This window comes from Miscanthus floridulus, chromosome 9 (genome assembly GCF_019320115.1).
Source record: "Miscanthus floridulus cultivar M001 chromosome 9, ASM1932011v1, whole genome shotgun sequence".
In the NCBI taxonomy this organism is placed as follows: domain Eukaryota; kingdom Viridiplantae; phylum Streptophyta; class Magnoliopsida; order Poales; family Poaceae; genus Miscanthus; species Miscanthus floridulus.
In genome coordinates, this window is record NC_089588.1 from 138,685,821 (window position 1) to 138,702,985 (window position 17,165).

Consider the following 17,165-nt stretch of genomic DNA (forward strand, 5'->3'; position numbering starts at 1 on the left):
AATACAAATCAGTTGTACTTGATAACAATGTTCTTGTGTCGCCATGTGCAACTTCCCAGAAATAATCAATACATTGATTGAGATTTATCTGAGTCTATTCCTTAATTTTACTCCCTACATAATCAATTGAAAAATATCGAATCATAACTACATCCACATGCTTGATTAATACGTAGACAATACCACACTACATCATCAATATCAAGATGTGCCAGCGTGACCTCTTGAATGGTCTCATTTGGCTGTGTGCGTGGGTGTTCATAAGATAGATGCAACTGTACGTGCGTGTAGTCGAGTACTTGCATCTATTGTATGTTGTTTTAAGAAAGTCATGGGCACATATGCTTTGACCATTGTCTTTCAAGTCAGGTGCACGTATACAAAGGAAAACATAATAGAAGTTCATGAGTAAACGTATTTGTGCGTGCAAAGCTGGTATGCAAAGTCACACCTCTTAATTATTGTTTCTAGTAAATATTTGGTGCATGTGTTTTTATCTTGGAGCAAAATTGTGCAAGACAACATAATATTGTAGAAAAATAAGGAAATAATCAGAGCCCATGAACTTGACAAGGCCAAGGGCATTAAATCAACTAGACCCTATTACTAACAATTTTGAAGTACATATATGACAACAAAGTATAAAACTCGACGCCAAACTGCCATCCACTGCAGCAGAGCCATTTCATGAGAGGGGGGCCTAAGTGCAGTTCTTTGAATCAGATCAACGTGAAGTTTAACATCCCACGAATATGTTAGAGCAAATTTTTACAGAGGGACACCAAACTTGCGTCAAATTGGCTACGCAACACGGTAGCTCACTTTTCTGCTTGGCAGCATTACCAAAGATGGGATGTTTGCTGATGGGCACCGCACCGACTAAAATATGATTTAGAGTGGGGCTATCAAAACCCAAAAGTAACGTCCCGAGATTAAAGTACTAACCGTCCACCGCCATACTGTTCTCTGTAGAGAGAGAACCCATTTGGAGTGCTATTCTGACACTTAGCCTAGTCCAATGGATTGCAGTTTTCATCTATGTGTAGAATACAAAAAAATTCATGTTATAAAATCTTAAAACTAAACAAATCCAGAAGTTTACTACTGACATGACAGTTTACTAGGGGTAGCTCATAACACTAAAATCAATGTAACCTTAACTCACATGTTATATAAAAGTAGAACAGATATCTTATCATATCTATTTGAGCACCCATAAAGCAAATTATTATAGAATCATGAAATACATTCCTTTGTAAATGAACAAGACATAGTAAATGAAGCTATGAAGATTTTGTTGGTCTCGCTCTAATTATGTGTCATCAGAAGTTATTATTTTTAAATGTTTTTAGCCATATTGAATTTCCTTAGCCTAAAAATAATGTCCAGTCCTAGATATTAAGGTTATTATCCCAATGTTACTGAGATTCTTTTGGACAAGATTCAGGTCGTGTGTAGGGAAATCCGAAATATCTTTGTGTCGAATCCAAGGAATTAAATATGTGTACCTATGTGCTCACTGTTCTAGTTAAAACGGATATGAAGGAGTGCGTTGTCATGGAACTTCGAGTCTTTTTCGCCTAAAATCAATGCAACCCCCATCTTAGTCTCCTTTATCTTGAGTTTTTGCAGCATAGCTGAGCAAGGTTTATGTTAATGATCATGTTGTTTTTTTTCTTGGATGGATCTATGCCTTTGAGCCCAAACGACTTTTTTTCGAACAGCTAGGAGGTTGGCCATGATCCTCTTCATCTGTATATTGAAGGGAAGATTCATATCGTAGATGGTGGAAGGAACAAAAGTGGCATGAAACTTATCATTCTCCAAACTATATGGAAATAATTTAAGTATGAGTTTAGTGAAAATTAGATGTACATCTATTTGAATCAAGAGGTAGAGTTCAACATATACGCCCTCCGCTCCAGTTTATTACTTGCTCTAGCTTTTCCCTAAGGTAATCTTACCTAACTTTGATATATTTCCTAGAAAAATTACTAAAAATCTTGAACATCAAGTTTGTTTCATTGAATTCTTCAATGCATATGTCTTGATAGTGCATTTTTGTTGTCGAAATTTATTTAAAACTTTTTCAAAGTTTCACAAGCTTGCTTTTACACAAAAATAAAGTGAATTGTAATCCAGAACAAAGGGAGTGTGTGGCAGTGGCCAAGATAGTAATAAGCTGTAGCACCCGGTTTTAAGAACAAAACCAGATACACATCATATGGGAGCCTAGGAAATCAAATCTCAGATATTGCTACAAATAAAGGTAATATCAATAGACAATGCTCAATATATAACGTACTTAGTATAAAGAATATAACCTCAGGGTATAGACAGCGGAAAGACAACTCCGATCTTCAGGCGAGAACTCCAAATCCACAGGGACAATTGACTGGTTGATCACAAGCCTAATTCCTCCAAACTCTAGCAATCTGGTACCCTTCCGGGATTTTTATCCAAATAATTGAAAAAATAAAGCAAGCGTAAGTAGGTTCATGAGGCTCAAAAGGCTGACACTGGTTAACTGCGATTAGCTTTTAATGAGTCATGATTTTAGCAATTGAGTAGCAACAAGTTTATCACAAGCCCATATAAACACATGATCAGGTAAACATGAATAATGAATAGCATAAACAATTAACCATTAATGAGCATCTTCATCATCCGTATCATCTGTGTTCATCATCATTAACCATTAGTGATCATCTATTCCGTTAGGGTTCCAAAGCCGCTCGTGACCGTGAGCATGGCTGATATACCAGTTTTACATTCTGCAGAGGTTGTACACTTTCACTGTGAGTCGTGATTTACTCTTTCGTCTGAGGTAGCTAATCTCTTGACCCACTTCCAAGGAAGGTCGGCAGGGTTCACTATGAAGCCTTTCAAAGGTTCATCTAACAAGTTAGGGCCATTAGATTCACTCAGCAAACAGATGTAGGAACCCCCTTCCCGATGGCACAATGACACGCAGCCTATACACAAGGGGACAGAGGCTATCCTATACCCGATTCGTTCTTACGCCAATAAAGGTAACCACTAACAAGCTAGAAAAGGTCCTCGTACAGAGCTAAAGCCAGAGCCATGTAGCCCTCATAGTTGTACTGTAAGTCCCGGATGATCACTTACAGATAAGTCCTTAGGGAGAGGAATCTAGAGCACCATAAAACAGCCCAATGCTCTAGCCCCCTTGTTCCATGTTGCTAAAAAGCATCTTTAAATGTTTATTGCATATACCATTAGTCAAGTTACAAGATCATAGTTGTAGTTGAGCACTAGCATCATACTACCCAATGCAATAACCCAAAGGCGTCAAGGTACAGGGTAACAAAGTACTAGGAAATCCTTAGTGGCAGTCAAGGTAGACACATGCAGTATGAATTAAATGATTAAAGATGAATAGGTAACAAGGATGATCACATGCTATACTTGCCTTTTACTCTTGCTCACATTTTTCTCATACTTTGCTTCTGGCCATCACCTTTTGATCTTCAGCACCCATAAACGGATCTTGTTCTACTCGTAGCAAGCACCACACATAGGCAAACATACAAGCAACAAATAAAAGCAACTAAGAACAGCAGAGCAAGAGCTTTAAAACAGCGTGCTAAGAGAGAACTCGCTGCTACGATCGAGAGAACGCAAGAAACGCCGATAATGGAACTATCGATAAAAAGAAACGACTATCAAGAGTTTTATATTATAAAAGAAGCAACTACGGGTTTGATTTATTTTAATTAAGAAAACTATATGAATAGTATTACTTTTGATTAATCAAAGCATATTTAGTTTTCAAAAGTCGAGTTATAGCTAATCATGTTTTAGTCATCATATAATTTAATCAGATTAAACTTTAACTTTTATAAAAGAAAAGTGCATGTGAAAGCATCTAAACGTGTTTGTCATATATGCAACATGTTTAAACTAAGCGAATTATTGCTAAAAGAATGTTTAATTTGGTATTAATTGAATTGACATTTGACTTGTGAAAACGCCGAGGTTAAACTTGTTTCAGTTACATGAATATTAGTCATTTTAATATTTAAATTAATAAGCTCATACGTCACTAACATGTAGATTACAGAAACCAAGAAAAACCTGTACGTGCAAACGTGTGGGGCAGATGTGCTATGTATATGTGCAGATTTGCATGTTCATCTGCACTTAGGCATGCATCGACCGTGCATGGTGCTTGCTCTGTGACGAGGATGCAGGCGAGGTTTGCGTGGTCTGGACCAGCGAAGGCACGAGACGCTAAGCTTGGAAAGCAAAGTGAACGACTCCAACAGCTGGGCGACTTACGTGATGGCGAGTTCATCCAGGTAGAGTGACGATGGTTAGCTCGCGATTGAGGCGAAGAGACGATGAGCTAGCCGACGGCAGGGCGGCATAGAGGCACGGAAAGTGGGCGCAGGCGAGACTGAATGGCAGCAGGGCTCTCGGTTGGGCGTACTGCGGCAGGAAAAGGCCGACGCTCGACATGGACTGCGATAGGAACAATCAGGAGAAGCAAAAAAAAGAGAACCTAAAGGAATTGAGAGGGAACAAGATGCCCAGGGCGTTGTCCAACCTTCATGCAAACTCAGCGATGAGGAGAAGAACGATGACGTACAGCTCGACGAGGCGGCAACGGGCAGCGCGACGGCAACGGCGACGGCGAGAGAAGGATGAGAAAAATCTGATTTACTACACGAGGGATTTCCCAAACTAGGGGCTCCCCTTACGGTAGTTTTGGTGTGCTTTGCCCAAGGGGTTGGTACAAATTTATAGGAAGAAAAACTCCCCACATCCACATCTACATCAACTAGCAACATGGTACTAATTGATATTGCACCCTCCACATTTACTAATGGGCCTAAATAAACACTAAAGCCCATTAGTAAATAAAGACGTGTGTCTTTAGAATTTATTAGGATTATTGCACATGGGCTTTGACCCGTTGGGAAAAATGAGAGATTTATTATTTTCAGAATTAATTAATTTCGTGGATAAAATAATTCTAGGAAAGTCCAGAATTGATATTTAAGCCGCGAAAAATACTCCGAAAACTCCAAAAATTCGGGGAAAATTCCTAGAGACACTTTGGAATATGATGAACCCAAATAAAGTATTTGAAGCTCACAAAAATATTGTTGGGAACTTGGAACATAAAGATTAAGGTGAAGGAGGCAGGAATTAAATTCCACGAAGAAGCTGGAAAATTTCTAGAGATAGATATTCGTCTCCTAAACGTATAAAAACACACACACTTTGCACATAGAAACACGATGTGCGACCGGCATGAATGCAACAAACACGTTTCTACCTTATGATAAATTTTGAATTAATGAATTTTTTTTATTTTCCTATGTTTTCATGTGCACAAAAATTCACAAATAAATCATTTTAACTCTATTTTCAAAAGTGACAAATTTTGGGGTGTTACATAAGCATGCCAATTTTTTATATTCTACTAGATATATGCCCGTGCATTGCATGGAGGCCATGAATTTTTTCCCACACGGCTATTAAATATTTTTTTATTGGAAACCCTAAATTATTTCTAAACCCGAGGCCTTTTTCACTTCTCTAATTAACCCTTAACCCCAACACATGAATCCTCTATAAGACGTAAGACACCAGCATCGCCAGGCAGAGCAATGGTCGTAGCATAAGGACACACTGCAAAATCATAGTGCACGCAAAAATTCTTCTCTAATTATTATTCTCTGGGACACCAAGCATGCTTGTTTCGCTGACATATTCATCTTCATGTATTACATTGATGTAAAATCAACTTTTGGAAATGAAAGAGCAGAGCAGAGCACGGGCACCGCTGGGCCGGTGTTCACCGCTGCGCGCACGCGTGCGCGAAAGTGGTGTAAGGAACTGTGCAATGCGCCTGGCCGGACTCTCGACGTCTTGGTCGCAGGAGCTGCCAGCGGAATGGCACCCTACGGGACGTCACCGGAGCTGCCAGCGGCATGGCACCCGGCGGCGGCGCAAAGGACGGCCCAGCTCGGCCGGTGTTCGGCTTGGTGCATGTGGCCCTGTGCGGCGCTGGTGTGCGCGGCACCCATGAGCCTGGCTAGGCGCAACAAACCGCCCATGGCCGATGCTGTACATCAACACGGGTGACTCCAGCACCATAAGCGCGACCACGACGGCTTGGAGATCGATGCCCCTGGCGACAATGAACGGACATACCTAGGAAAGGATGTACATAGGTAACCAATTTGTATATTAGACTCCCTTGTTCGATCTAGGTTGAGTCACGTAGGTAAGTAGGTAACAGACGTACGTAGGAAACGAAGTCATGTAGGAATGGAGAGAAGAGTCGAGCGGGGCGAGTATTTGCGCTGACGATACCCCTAGGTATTTTTTTAGGTGTAGAGATGCGTGTGCATGCATTTTAGACATACGGGGACTTCAATTAGCCACGGTCTTGCAGCATTTGTTCACTCGCTGCTTCATAACTTATCACATAACTACTGTGTATACTTCAACCATGAGTACGGTGCTACAATAAATTCCGTTGAGAAAGGCGTTGATTCACATGAGCAAGTCATAACTTCACATACTCATCATGTCTATAAAGTGGAACAAATATGATGTGGCTAAAGCTTTGTCATGTGTAAAGGTGAAGTTATCACATATGTCATTCCTCATGTATCTAGAGAACTCCTATAGAAAAGGGCACTTTTTTCTAGCATGTAGTGGACACTATGTTGCCAACAGATACCATATAATCCAACGATAACTAAAAGTCAAAGTTGACTAGGTGCCATGTCATCTCTAGCTCATCCGTTTTTTTGGCAAAATCCGAGATCTGAACATATATACATGAGCTCTCACATGTATAAATAGGCCCCAAATCAATAGCTAATCCACCAGCTGTATCATTGAGAACAATCAAAAACTTGCCAAGTGAAACGCACTAGCCACATCTTAGCAACAATGGCCGCCAAGATATTTGCCCTCCTTGCACTCCTTGCTCTTTCGGTGAGCGCTGCTACTGCGTTCATCATTCCGCAGTGCTCACCAGTTACTACTGCAGGGTATGAACACCCAATTGTGCGGGCCTATAGGTTACAACAGGTGCTCGCGGCAAGCATCTTAGAACAACCATTTGCCCAATTGCAACAGCAATCCTCGGCTCACCTACTAGTTCAGACCATCGTAGTGCAACTGCAACAGCAACAGTTCCTACCAGCGCTCAGTCAACCATCTGTGGCAAACCCTGCCGCCTACTTGCAGCTCCAACAGCTGCTTCCTACAAACCCCTTGGCTGCGGCGAATGCCATTGCATACCCTCAACAACAACAGTTACAACAGTTCCGGCCAGCGCTCAGTCAACTAGCCTTGGCGAACCCTGCCGCCTACTTGCAACAGCAACAGCTACTTCCATTCAACCAACTGGCTGGGGCGAACGCCGCTGCATACCTGCAACAGCAGCAGCCACTTCCGTTTACCCAGTCGGCTGTTGCAACCGCTGCTGCCTACCATCAGCAACAGCAGCTGCTACCAGCTAACCCATTGGCTGCCGCTTTCCTGCAGCAGCAACAATTGCTGCCATTCAACCAGATGTCTTTGATGAACCCTGCCTTGTCGTGGCAGCAACCCATCGTTGGAGGTGCCATCTTCTAGAATACAAATGAGTTGTACTTGATAACAATGTTCTTGTGTCGTCGTGTGCAACTTCCCAGAAATAATCAATACATTGATTGAGATTTATCTGAGTCTATTCCTTAATTTTTCTCTCTTCATAATCAATTGAAAAATATCGAATCATAACTACATCCACATGCTTGATTAATACGTAGACAATACCACATTACATCATCAATATCAAAATGTGCCAGCATGACCTCTTGAATGGTCTCATTTGGCAGTGTGCGTGGGTGTTCATAAGATAGATGCGACTGTATGTGCGTGTAGTTGAGTACTTGCATCTATTGTATGTTGTTTTAAGAAAGTCATGGGCACATATGCTTTGACCATTGTCTTTCGAGTCGGAAAACATAATAGAAGTTCATGAGTAAACGTATTTGTCCGTGCAAAGCTGGTATGCAAAGTCACACCTCTTAATTATTGTTTCTAGTAAATATTTGGTGCATGTGTTTTTATCTTGGAGCAAAATTGTGCAAGACAACATAATATTGTAGAAAAATAAGGAAATAATCAGAGCCCATGAACTTGACAAGGCCAAGGGCATTAAATCAACTAGACCCTATTAGTAACAATTTTGAAGTACATATATAACAACAAAGTATAAAACTCGACGCCAAACTGCCATCCACTGCAGTAGAGCCGTTTCATGAGAGAGGGGGGCCTAAGTGCAGTTCTTTGAATCAGATCAACGTGAAGTTTAACATCCCACGAATATGTTAGAGCAAATTTTTACACAGGGACACCAAACTTGCGTCAAATTGGCTACTCAACACGGTAGCTCACTTTTCTGCTTGGCAGCATTACCAAAGATGGGATCTTTGCTGATGGGCACCGCACCGACTAAAATATGATTTAGAGTGGGGCTATCAAAACCCAAAAGTAACGTCCCGAGATTAAAGTACTAACCGTCCACCGCCATACAGTTCTCTGTAGAGAGAGAACCCATTTGGAGTGCTATTCTGACACCTAGCCTAGTCCAATGGATTGCAGTTTTCATCTATGTGTAGAATACGAAAAAGTTCATGTTATAAAATCTTAAAACTAAACAAATCCAGAAGTTTACTACTGACATGACGGTTTACTAGGGGTAGCTCATAACACTAGAATCAATGTAACCTTAACTCACATGTTATATAAAAGTAGAACAGATATCTTATCATATCTATTTGAGCACCCATAAAGCAAATTATTATAGAATCATGAAATACATTCCTTTGTAAATGAACAAGGCATAGTAAATGAAGCTATGAAGATTTTGTTTGTCTCGCTCTGATTATGTGTCATCAGAAGTTATTATTTTTAAATGTTTTTAGCCATATTGAATTTCCTTAGCCTAAAAATAATGTCCAGTCCTAGAGATTAAGGTTCTTATCCCAATGTTACTGAAATTGTTTTAGACAAGATTCAGGTCGTGTGTAGGGAAATCCGAAATATCTTTGTGTCGAATCCACGGAACTAAATATGTGTACCTATGTGCTCACTGTTCTAGTTAAAACGAATATGAACGAGTGCGTTGTCATGGAACTTTGAGTCTTTTTCGCCTAAAATCAATGCAACCCCCATCCTAGTCTCCTTTATCTTGAGTTTTTGCAGCATAGCTGAGCAAGGTTTATGTTAATGATCATGTTGTTTTTTTTCTTGAATGGATCTATGCCTTTGAGCCCAAACGACTTTTTTTCGGACAGCTAGGAGGTTGGCCATGATCCTCTTCATCTGTATATTGAAGGGAAGATTCATATCGTAGATGGTGGAAGGAACAAAAGTGGCATGAAACTTATCATTCTCCAAACTATATGGAAATAATTTAAGTATGAGTTTAGTGAAAATTAGATGTACATCTATTTGAATGAAGAGGTAGAGTTCAACATATACGCCCTCCGCTCCAGTTTATTACTTGCTCTAGCTTTTCCCTAAGGTAATCTTACCTAACTTTGATATATTTCCTAGAAAATTTACTAAAAATCTTGAACATCAAGTTTGTTTCATTGAATTCTTCAGTGCATGTCTTGATAGTGCATTTTTGTTGTCGAAATTTATTTAAAACTTTTTCAAAATTTGACAAGCTTGCTTTTACACAAAAATAAAGTGAATTGTAATCCAGAACAAAGGGAGTGTGTGGCAGTGGCCAAGATAGTAATAAGCATGCCAATTTTTTATATTCTACTAGATATATGCCCGTGCATTGCATGGAGGCCATGAATTTTTTCCCACACGGCTATTAAATATTTTTTATTGGAAACCCTAAATTATTTCTAAACCCAGGGCCTTTTTCACTTCTCTAATTAACCCTTAACCCCAACACATGAATCCTCTATAAGACGTAAGACACCAGCATCACCAGGCAGAGCAGTGGTCGTAGCATAAGGACACACTGCAAAATCATAGTGCACGCAAAAATTCTTCTCTAATTATTATTCTCTGGGACACCACGCGTGCTTGTTTCGCTGACATATTCATCTTCATGTGTTACATTGATGTAAAATCAACTTTTGGAAATGAAAGAGCAGAGCAGAGCACGGGCACCGCTGGGCCGGTGTTCACCGCTGCGCGCATGCGTGCGCGAAAGTGGTGTAAGGAACTGCACAATGCGCCTGGCCGGACTCTCGACGTCTTGGTCGCAGGAGCTGCCAGTGGAATGGCACCCTACGGGACGTCACCGGAGCTGCCAGCGGCATGGCACCTGGCGGCGGCGCAAAGGATAGCCCAGCTCGGCCGGCGTTCAGCTTGGTGCTTGTGGCCCTGTGTGGCGCTGGTGCGCGCGGCACCCGTGAGCCTGGCCAGGCGCAACAAACCGCCCATGGCCGATGCTGTACATCAACACGGGCGACTCTAGCACCATAAGCGCGACCACGACGGCTTGGAGATCGATGCCCCTGGCGACAATGAACGGACATACCTAGGAAAGGACGTACATAGGTAACCAATTTGTATATTAGACTCCCTTGTTCGATCTAGGTTGAGTCACGTAGGTAAGTAGGTAACAGACGTACATAGGAAATGAAGTCATGTAGGAACGGAGAGAAGAGTTGAGCGGGGCGAGTATTTGCGCTGACGATACCCCTCGGTATTTTTTTGGTGTAGAGATGCGTGTGCATGCATTTTAGACATACGAGGACTTCAATTTGCTCCGGTCTTGCAGCATTTGTTCACTCGCTGCTTCATAACTTATCACATAACTACTGTGTATACTTCAACCATGAGTACGATGCTACAATAAATTCCGTTGATAAAGGCGTTGATTCACATGAGCAAGTCACAACTTCACATACTCATCATGTCTATAAACAGGAACAAATATGATGTGGCTAAAGCTTTGTCATGTGTAAAGGTGAAGTTATCACGTGTCATTCCTCATGTATCTAGAGAACACCTATAGAAAAGGGCACTTTTTTATAGCATGTACTGGACACTATCTTGCCAACACATACCATATAATCCAATGATAACTAAAAGTCGAAGTTGACTAGGTGCCATGTCATCTCTAGCTCATCCGTTTTTTTGGCAAAATCCGAGATCTGAACATATATACATGAGCTCTCACTTGTATAAATAGGCCCCAAATCAATATCTAATCCACCACCCGTATCATTGAGAGCAATCAAAAACTTGCCAAGTGAAACGCACTAGCCACATCTTAGCAACAATGGCCGCCAAGATATTTGCCCTCCTTGCACTCCTTGTTCTTTCGGTGAGCGCTGCAACTGCATTCATCGTTCCGCAGTGCTCACCAGTTACTGCTACGGGGTATGAACACCCAATTTTGCGGGCCTATAGGTTACAACAGGTGCTCGCGGCGAGCATCTTAGAACAACCAATTGCCCAATTGCAACAGCAATCCTCGGCTCACCTACTAGTTCAGACCATCGTAGCGCAACTGCAACAGCAACAGTTCCTACCAGCGCTCAGTCAACTATCTGTGGCAAACCCTGCCGCCTACTTGCAGCTGCAACAGCTGCTTCCTACAAACCCACTGGCTGCGGCGAATGCCATTGCGTACCTGCAACAACAACAGTTTCAACAGTTCCTGCCAGCGCTCAGTCAACTAGCCGTGGCGAACCCTGCCGCCTACTTGCAACAGCAACAGCTACTTCCATTCAACCAACCGGCTGGGGCAAACGCCGCTGCATACCTGCAACAGCAGCAGCCACTTCCGTTTACCCAGTCGGCTGTTGCAACCGCTGCTGCCTACCATCAGCAACAGCAGCTGCTACAAGTTAACCCATTGGCATGGGCTAACCCATTGGCTGCCGCTTTCCTGCAGCAGCAACAATTGCTGCCATTCAACCAGATGTCTTTGATGAACCCTGCCTTGTCGTGGCAGCAACCCATCGTTGGAGGTGCCAGCTTCTGGAATACAAATCAGTTGTACTTGATAACAATGTTCTTGTGTCGCCGTATTCAACTTCCCAGAAATAATCAATACATTGATTGAGATTTATCTGAGTCTATTCCTTAATTTTACTCCCTACATAATCAATTGAAAAATATCGAATCATAACTACATCCACATGCTTGATTAATACGTAGACAATACCACATTACATCATCAATATCAAGATGTGCCAGCGTGACCTCTTGAATGGTCTCATTTGGCTGTGTGCGTGGGTGTTCATAAGATAGATGCAACTGTACGTGCGTGTAGTTGAGTACTTGCATCTATTGTATGTTGTTTTAAGAAAGTCATGGGCACATATGCTTTGACCATTGTCCTTCAAGTCAGGTGCACGTATACAAAGGAAAACATAATAGAAGTTCATGAGTAAACGTATTTGTGCGTGCAAAGCTGGTATGCAAAGTCACACCTCTTAATTATTGTTTCTAGTAAATATTTGGTGCATGTGTTTTTATCTTGGAGCAAAATTGTGCAAGACAACATAATATTGTAGAAAAATTAGGAAATAATCAGAGCCCATGAACTTGACAAGGCCAAGGGCATTTAATCAACTAGACCCTTTTAGTAACAATGTTGAAGTACATATATAACAACAAAGTATAAAACTCGACGCCAAACTGCCATCCACTGCAGCAGAGCCGTTTCATGAGAGGGGGGCCTAAGTGCAGTTCTTTGAATCAGATCAACGTGAAGTTTAACATCCCACGAATATGATAGAGCAAATTTTTACAGAGGGACACCAAACTTGCGTCAAATTGGTTACTCAACACGGTAGCTCACTTTTCTGCTTGGCAGCATTACCAAAGATGGGATCTTTGCTGATGGGCACCGCACCGACTAAAATATGATTTAGAGTGGGGCTATCAAAACCCAAAAGTAACGTCCCGAGATTAAAGTACTAACCGTCCACCGCCATACAGTTCTCTGTAGAGAGAGAACCCATTTGGAGTGCTATTCTGACACCTAGCCTAGTCCAATGGATTGCAGTTTTCATCTATGTGTAGAATACGAAAAAGTTCATGTTATAAAATCTTAAAACTAAACAAATCCAGAAGTTTACTACTGACATGACGGTTTACTAGGGGTAGCTCATAACACTAGAATCAATGTAACCTTAACTCACATGTTATATAAAAGTAGAACAGATATCTTATCATATCTATTTGAGCACCCATAAAGCAAATTATTATAGAATCATGAAATACATTCCTTTGTAAATGAACAAGGCATAGTAAATGAAGCTATGAAGATTCTGTTGGTCTCGCTCTGATTATGTGTCATCAGAAGTTATTATTTTTAAATGTTTTTAGCCATATTGAATTTCCTTAGCCTAAAAATAATGTCCAGTCCTAGAGATTAAGGTTCTTATCCCAATGTTACTGAAATTGTTTTAGACAAGATTCAGGTCGTGTGTAGGGAAATCCGAAATATCTTTGTGTCGAATCCACGGAACTAAATATGTGTACCTATGTGCTCACTGTTCTAGTTAAAACGAATATGAACGAGTGCATTGTCATGGAACTTCGAGTCTTTTTCGCCTAAAATCAATGCAACCCCCATCTTAGTCTCCTTTATCTTGAGTTTTTGCAGCATAGCTGAGCAAGGTTTATGTTAATGATCATGTTGTTTTTTTTCTTGAATGGATCTATGCCTTTGAGCCCAAACGACTTTTTTTCGGACAGCTAGGAGGTTGGCCATGATCCTCTTCATCTGTATATTGAAGGGAAGATTCATATCGTAGATGGTGGAAGGAACAAAAGTGGCATGAAACTTATCATTCTCCAAACTATATGGAAATAATTTAAGTATGAGTTTAGTGAAAATTAGATGTACATCTATTTGAATGAAGAGGTAGAGTTCAACATATACGCCCTCCGCTCCAGTTTATTACTTGCTCTAGCTTTTCCCTAAGGTAATCTTACCTAACTTTGATATATTTCCTAGAAAATTTACTAAAAATCTTGAACGTCAAGTTTGTTTCATTGAATTCTTCAGTGCATATGTCTTGATAGTGCATTTTTGTTGTCGAAATTTATTTAAAACTTTTTCAAAATTTGACAAGCTTGCTTTTACACAAAAATAAAGTGAATTGTAATCCAGAACAAAGGGAGTGTGTGGCAGTGGCCAAGATAGTAATAAGCGTGCCAATTTTTTATATTCTACTAGATATATGCCCGTGCATTGCATGGAGGCCATGAATTTTTTTCCCACACGGCTATTAAATATTTTTTATTGGAAACCCTAAACTATTTCTAAACCCAGGGCCTTTTTCACTTCTCTAATTAACCCTTAACCCCAACACATGAATCCTCTATAAGACGTAAGACACCAGCATCACCAGGCAGAGCAGTGGTCGTAGCATAAGGACACACTGCAAAATCATAGTGCACGCAAAAATTCTTCTCTAATTATTATTCTCTGGGACACCACGCGTGCTTGTTTCGCTGACATATTCATCTTCATGTATTACATTGATGTAAAATCAACTTTTGGAAATGAAAGAGCAGAGCAGAGCACGGGCACCGCTGGGCCGGTGTTCACCGCTGCGCGCATGCGTGCGCGAAAGTGGTGTAAGGAACTGCACAATGCGCCTGGACAGACTCTCGACGTCTTGGTCGCAGGAGCTGCCAGTGGAGTGGCACCCTACGGGACGTCACCGGAGCTGCCAGCGCCATGGCACCCGGCGGCGGCGCAAAGGATAGCCCAGCTCGGCCGGCGTTCGGCTTGGTGCATGTGGCCCTGTGCGGCGCTGGTGCGCGGCGCACCCATGAGCCTGGCCAGGCGCAACAAACCGCCCATGGCCGATGCTGTACATCAACACGGGCGACTCCAGCAACATAAGCGCGACCACGACGGCATGGAGATCGATGCCCCTGGCGACAATGAACGGACATACCTAGGAAAGGACGTACATAGGTAACCAATTTGTATATTAGACTCCCTTGTTCGATCTAGGTTGAGTCACGTAGGTAAGTAGGTAACAGACCTACGTAGGAAACGAAGTCATGTAGGAACGGAGAGAAGAGTCGAGCGGGGCGAGTATTTGCGCTGACGATACCCCTAGGTATTTTTTAGGTGTAGAGATGCGTGTGCATGCATTTTAGACATACGGGGACTTCAATTAGCCACGGTCTTGCAGCATTTGTTCACTCGCTGCTTCATAACTTATCACATAACTACTGTGTATACTTTAACCATGAGTACGATGCTACAGTAAATTCCGTTGATAAAGGTGTTGATTCACATGAGCAAGTCATAACTTCACATACTCATCATGTCTATAAAGTGGAACAAATATGATGTGGCTAAAGCTTTGTCATGTGTAAAGGTGAAGTTGTCACGTATGTCATTCCTCATGTATCTAGAGAACTCCTATAGAAAAGGGCACATTTTTATAGCATGTAGTGGACACTATCTTGCCAACACATACCATATAATCCAACGATAACTAAAAGTCGAAGTTGACTAGGTGCCATGTCATCTCTAGCTCATCCGTTTTTTGGCAAAATCCAAGATCTGAACATATATACATGAGCTCTCACTTGTATAAATAGGCCCCAAATCAATAGCTAATCCAGCACCTGTATCATTGAGAGCAATCAAAAACTTGCCAAGTGAAACGCACTAGCCACATCTTAGCAACAATGGCCGCCAAGATATTTGCCCTCCTTGCACTCCTTGCTCTTTCGGTGAGCGCTGCAACTGCGTTCATCATTCCGCAGTGCTCACCAGTTACTGCTGCGGGGTATGAACACCCAATTGTGCGGGCCTATAGGTTACAACAGGTGCTCGCGGCGAGCATCTTAGAACAACCAATTGCCCAATTGCAACAACAATCCTCGGCTCACCTACTAGTTCAGACCATCGTAGCGCAACTGCAACAGCATCAGTTCGTACCAGCGCTCAGTCAACTATCTGTGGCAAACCCTGCCGCCTACTTGCAGCTGCAACAGCTGCTTCCTACAAACCCTTTGGCTGCGGCGAATACCATTGCACACCTGCAACAACAACAGTTACAACAGTTCCTGCCAGCGCTCAGTCAACTAGCCGTGGCGAACCCTGCCGCCTACTTGCAACAGCAATAGCTACTTCCATTCAACCAACTGGCTGGGGCGAACGCCGCTGCATACCTGCAACAGCAGCAGCCGCTTCCGTTTACCCAGTCGGCTGTTGCAACCGCTGCTGCCTACCATCAGCAACAGCAGCTGCTACCAGTTAACCCATTGGCACGGGCTAACCCATTGGCTGCCCCTTTCCTGCAGCAGCAACAATTGTTGCCATTCAACCAGATGTCTTTGATGAACCCTGCCTTGTCGTGGCAGCAACCCATCGTTGGAGGTGCCATCTTCTAGAATACAAATGAGTTGTACTTGATAACAATGTTCTTGTGTCGCCGTGTGCAACTTCCCAGAAATAATCAATACATTGATTGAGATTTATCTGAGTCTATTCCTTAATTTTTTTCTCTACATAATCAATTGAAAAATATCGAATCATAACTACATCCACATGCTTGATTAATACGTAGACAATACCACATTACATCATCAATATCAAGATGTGCCAGCGTGACCTCTTGAATGGTCTCATTTGGCTGTGTGCGTGGGTGTTCATAAGATAGATGCGACTGTACGTGCGTGTAGTTGAGTACTTGCATCTATTGTATGTTGTTTTAAGAAAGTCATGGGCACATATGCTTTGGACATTGTCTTTCAAGTCAGGTGCACGTATACAAAGGAAAACATAATATAAGTTCATGAGTAAACGTATTTGTGCGTGCAAAGCTGGTATGCAAAGTCACACCTCTTAATTATTGTTTCTAGTAAATATTTGTTGCATGTGTTTTTATCTTGGAGCAAAATTGTGCAAGACAACATAATATTGTAGAAAAATAAGGAAATAATCAGAGCCCATGAACTTGACAAGGCCAAGGGCATTAAATCAACTAGACCCTATTAGTAACAATTTTGAAGTACTATATAACAACAAAGTATAAAACTCGGCGCCAAACTGCCATCCACTGCAGCAGAGCCGTTTCATGAGAGGGGGGCCTAAGTGCAGTTCTTTGAATCAGATCAACGTGAAGTTTAACATCCCACGAATATGTTAGAGCAAATTTTTA

The 17,165-nt window shown here is 41.8% G+C and overlaps 1 protein-coding gene and 1 pseudogene across 1 annotated transcript; both read left to right on the plus strand.

Annotated features, from left to right (window-relative positions):
• The first annotated feature begins 6,936 nt into the window (after positions 1 to 6,936).
• On the plus strand, positions 6,937 to 12,082 carry LOC136481081 (kafirin PSKR2-like). The gene is made up of 3 exons (XM_066478458.1): positions 6,937 to 7,436; positions 11,425 to 11,434; positions 11,540 to 12,082. The coding sequence occupies exons 1-3, from the start codon at positions 6,937 to 6,939 to the stop codon at positions 12,080 to 12,082; spliced, it is 1,053 nt and encodes a 350-aa protein (XP_066334555.1).
• Positions 12,083 to 15,687: 3,605 nt separating this feature from the next.
• LOC136483085 (kafirin PSKR2-like) lies at positions 15,688 to 16,395 on the plus strand (annotated as a pseudogene).
• The last annotated feature ends 770 nt before the right edge of the window (positions 16,396 to 17,165 follow it).